Consider the following 4753-nt stretch of genomic DNA (forward strand, 5'->3'; position numbering starts at 1 on the left):
CAGCAAAAAAAGATTAGTCATAAAAATTTTGTAAATTATTCTTCTCTGACTATATATTATGTGAAAGTATGCCTAATGACTATAAAAATGATTTCGATACTGAGAAGAAGAAATCCCTGAAGGAGATTTTACAAGGTGTCTTCAGACTATTGAGGTGGCATTAATATACAAAATCTTAAAACCCTAGGTCCATATTGTGAAATCAATTGATGCTGGTCTTTTAATATCCAAATGAGCTTTTCTCACTGTCATTGACTTTTTGATGGATTGAAGAATTGTACATGCAGTTTTAATCAAATATATAATATTTTTTTTGGAATAACTTGATCCATGCAATTAAATTCTCTCCTGAAATTCTGCAGTGTAACAGTTTTCTTTTAGGAGTTGCTTCTAAATCTACATGGAAATTGACTTCATTGATGTTAATTAATGAAAGATTCACAGGAATGCATTTCACCTGGTTGTATATAGAGGAGGTAAGCTTTTGGCCATTCACATAAATCAAAAAACTTTACTCTTCTCAGCACTGATTTTTAATTTCTTCTCTCATGTTTCTTTTCATATAAAAAAATACACTAAAATATTTCACAAATGTTTTTGATGTATACAACAGTACATCTGCTGTGTTAATGAATTACTTGACACTCCTGAACCTGATGGGAAAAATTCAACCATGTTTTCTTTGCCATGCTTCAAAAACATTTATTCATCAGCTGGTGTACACTCCTAGAAAGAAGCTTTTATTGTCATTAGTCAATGCAAAATGCATGAAGTTGTGTGCTTTACAAAAGTCTAATATATCTTAATTTACTGAAAGTACAGTGTGATAAAGTTATGTACAAATGTAAGTATACCTATAAATAAATATTTTATGAACAAAGGAAAATAATTTGAAGAAAATGCATCTAAATATTAAACAGTAGTGAATGAGTTTCATATTCCTCTTTGAATTTTGTTGTATTAAATTTTTGCACAATTAAAAATATTTACTCCAATGATATTTTCACACTTTTAAGTACAAAAAATGTTTCATTGTAAAAAATGTGCCATTCCATCCAAGGTGGTTAGTGTTCTGGACTTCCCACCATAGATTAATCCACTATTTCTTTAGAAATAACTTCTCTTTGAACCAGTCATAGATTAGAGCATCACAAAAGAATACCAAAAAAACATCCTCAATATTACGTGTCTTCTAGAGGGAAAGCCACACTCTATTTCAAGGATGCATTAGACATTGAACTTTTATCCTTGGCATCATGCCAATCTTCCTTGGAAATTGGTCTCAGAGAAGACCAAATATTGCATTAAGAGCAGTCCTCACTATATGAGCTGCTGTGACATTATCAGGGTAAAAAGCAAGGGATTCTCTCCTCTGCTTCTGTTCACAGTAGCTTCCTGCTATACCTATGAGACATAATTTCTAGGTGAATTTTCTGTTTGACCAGAACCTAAACAAAATTTTTAGGTTGATTTATTTATGTCAGAATAAAAATACACGCAGAAAAATAATTAAACAGAAATCATCTCAAAGGAATCAAATATTATCTCAGAAATTTCAGATTTCTTTTAAGGTTGACATATTTTATTGTGAGAAAAACTTAGGTTGAAAAATTTCTTAACAGATAATGCTGGAAGAAGTTTTCCATTTTCTTTGACTCCTGGTAAGTATTAATCTCAAAGACAGAGCATTTTCGTTTTCTAAAAACTATGTGGATATTGTTATAGATATGTGTATATATATATATAATATACATATACATATCATGTATACCTTACCTAAGTAATGCTAGAATTTGTGAAACTGGAAATCTGAAATTCATGAAATTAGAGTCATCAAGCAATGTACATATATTGAAAATAGAATTTTGGGAAGAAATTTTATTAAATAATCTGTTAAAATATATATTTTCCAAAAAGTGATAGCAATATGTGCTCTATAATATTTGTACACCTAAGTTTTAAATTTCTGATTTGTCAATAATATGGAAGAAAAAACACAGCAAATGATGAATTGAAACTCTCTATCATTGGTTTATTAGATAACTAGCTTTTTTGTTTTGCTGAAATTAAATATACTTGGGAATCTAGTGTTATTAACGTGCTCTCTTGACTCACCAATTATTGGTTGAATCACAGAGCCAACAATACTTTGTGGCTGGGACTCCAGATAAGTTACTTAAATTTCTGTGCCTTTTTTTCAGCTAATAAATGTGTGCAATAACAATAACATTAAAATATTTCCATCTGGATAAATGATTTAATGATGTGAACTATTTGAAACATTGTCATGATTAGAATGAACACAACATATATATATGTGTGTATATATATATATATGATTTTCTGTTATATAATACCTATCTGTTGATTTATGCCTAATTTATATTAGGCAGTCAACCTAAGGTGTTTTAAAATTATGTTTTGCAAATCACTTGTTAGTGTGAATTTCTAGAATAACTACACTCATTTTTACAAAACATGCCAGATAATTCCTATAAATAAAAATGATTTCAAATTCATTCAGGCTAAGTATGATCTTTGCTTTCTCAACAGTTTGTAACAGTTTAATGATATTATGGGGAGTAGGAACAAAACAGAAGTGCCTGACTTCATCCTTATGGGATTGACAGATTCTGAAGAGATCCGGTGGGTCCTTTTTATGCTATTTCTCCTGATATACCTGATCACCCTGGTAGGGAATGCAGGGATGATACTGATAATATGCCTGGATCTCCAGCTTCATACCCCCATGTATTTTTTCCTCAGTCACCTGTCATTCCTTGACCTCAGTTACTCAACAGTCATCACCCCTAAAACCTTGGAGAACTTACTGACTTCCAACAAACATATTTCATTTATGGATTGTTTCACTCAGATGTATTTCTTTTTCTCCTTGGCTATCACAGAACTTTTCCTTCTCTCTTCAATGGCCTATGACCGTTATGTAGCCATCTGTAATCCTCTGAACTACCAGGTTGTTATGTCACCAAAGCTTTGCCGTGCCCTCATCACTGGGTCCTACATGATGGGTTTTATTGAATCATTAGTTGTTGTTCTTTACATGAGCAGTTTGGATTTCTGCAAATCTAATGTTATTTATCACTTTTTCTGTGACACGACCCCAATGTTAGTCCTGTCCTGCACTAATACTCATGACACTGAAATCATGATATTAATTTTCACTAGTTTAAATGTAATGGTGTCTCTTATCACAGTCCCTGTGTCCTATGGGTCCATTCTGTCTACTATCCTGAAAATTAACTCCACTTCAGGAAAGCACAAAGCCTTCTCTAATTTTGCTTCCCACCTCCTGGTGGTCACCATCTTTTATGTCACTGCAACTGTTTCTTATTTAAAACCAAAGCCATCCTACTACTTGGGAAAGGATCAAGTGGTCTCCATATTTTATACTATGGTGGTCCCCATGTTGAATCCACTCATTTATAGTCTTAGGAACAGAGAAGTGAAAAATGCTCTCATTAGAGTCATACAGAAGAGAGAGGTTTCCAGACAATTGAAATGACAGTGAAGCTGAACATTTTCCCATTTTTCCTATTTGATATTTATTCTCCAAATGCAGTAGCATCCTTTAATTAGTTTGAATTTCTGTTGAGCCATCCTCTATTTGACCACATATAATCTGGAAGATTCCAAGAATATGTTTTAAAAATCAATACAGTATACAGAAGCAATGAAAAGGCATTAATGCTGTGGTTTAAATATATGCATTTTTAAGGGCTAGTAATTAGCAGAAAACTAAAAAAAAATGTGGTGATATCCTTGAAATCATATCACAGAAATCCCCAACCATATTCCAATTTCAGGGAATTTTATCATGGAGAGCTCTGTCAGAAGTCATTCTATTTATTCTGTAGAGAAGATCTATAGCACAGTCTTAAAAGTGCTGCTTTTGACTTAATTATCTAGGGATTAGATCCCAGAAATGCCACCTTTTTAGCCATATAAGCTTTATGAAGTCACTGAAAGTATAAGTCGAGTTTCCTCAAATGTACGAGATAAATAAGTCTAACTCCATAGAGTAATTTTACAGAGCATATAAGATGATGAATAGAAAGATTTTAATGCAGTACTAATAAATTTTGAATACATTACTCAGAATGTTTACATTCTGCAAGATTTGAATACACAATAAGTTTTTTATGAAAATGTTCACTGGTATTTTATAAAGGCATTTGCCTAATTTTATTCCTAAAAAAAAGATAAAAGGGAAAAAGAGCACCTCCATATTTGGTCATACCCCAAAGAAAAATATTGTGAGATAATTAAGATATAGAAAGAATTACACGTGAACATTGAAGAAAATTTGTAATATATTTTAAATTATTAAAGAAAATAAGACTAACCTAACCATTTTTGAGAGTTTTGTTCATGGTCTCCCTCCCAGACTAATCTTATGTATGTATTACATATATAGGTATACATTTTTTTACATTTTCATTTTCCATTTTGCAGCTTTTTTTTTCCCCATTCATCATTATAACTTTAGCAGATGAAAGTTTTCTTGGGATATAAGATATATCAAGAATCCCAACTTGCAATGCTTTAAGCACTGAAACTTTTAAAATTCATTAGGTTGAATAACTGTATGTAGTTATCTCTCTTCTGTGTCTACCTGTTAAGCATTTAAAAATGCTACCATTCTGTGATGCATCAACAAGCTTCAGTAATTATTATTTATTTGTGTAATTCTGGTATTATTAAAAAATCATTTGCTTTTTCCTAGATTCAATAA

At 31.5% G+C, this 4753-nt stretch overlaps 1 protein-coding gene across 1 annotated transcript; it reads left to right on the forward strand.

The window, feature by feature from the left end:
• Positions 1 to 2575: 2575 nt before the first annotated feature.
• Positions 2576 to 3523, forward strand: LOC119517329 (olfactory receptor 8H1-like). Its single transcript, XM_037813838.1, has one exon. It carries the CDS (start codon positions 2576 to 2578, stop codon positions 3521 to 3523), a length of 948 nt encoding a protein of 315 aa, XP_037669766.1.
• The last annotated feature ends 1230 nt before the right edge of the window (positions 3524 to 4753 follow it).

Source organism: Choloepus didactylus, chromosome 21 (assembly GCF_015220235.1).
Source record: "Choloepus didactylus isolate mChoDid1 chromosome 21, mChoDid1.pri, whole genome shotgun sequence".
Taxonomy (NCBI): domain Eukaryota; kingdom Metazoa; phylum Chordata; class Mammalia; order Pilosa; family Megalonychidae; genus Choloepus; species Choloepus didactylus.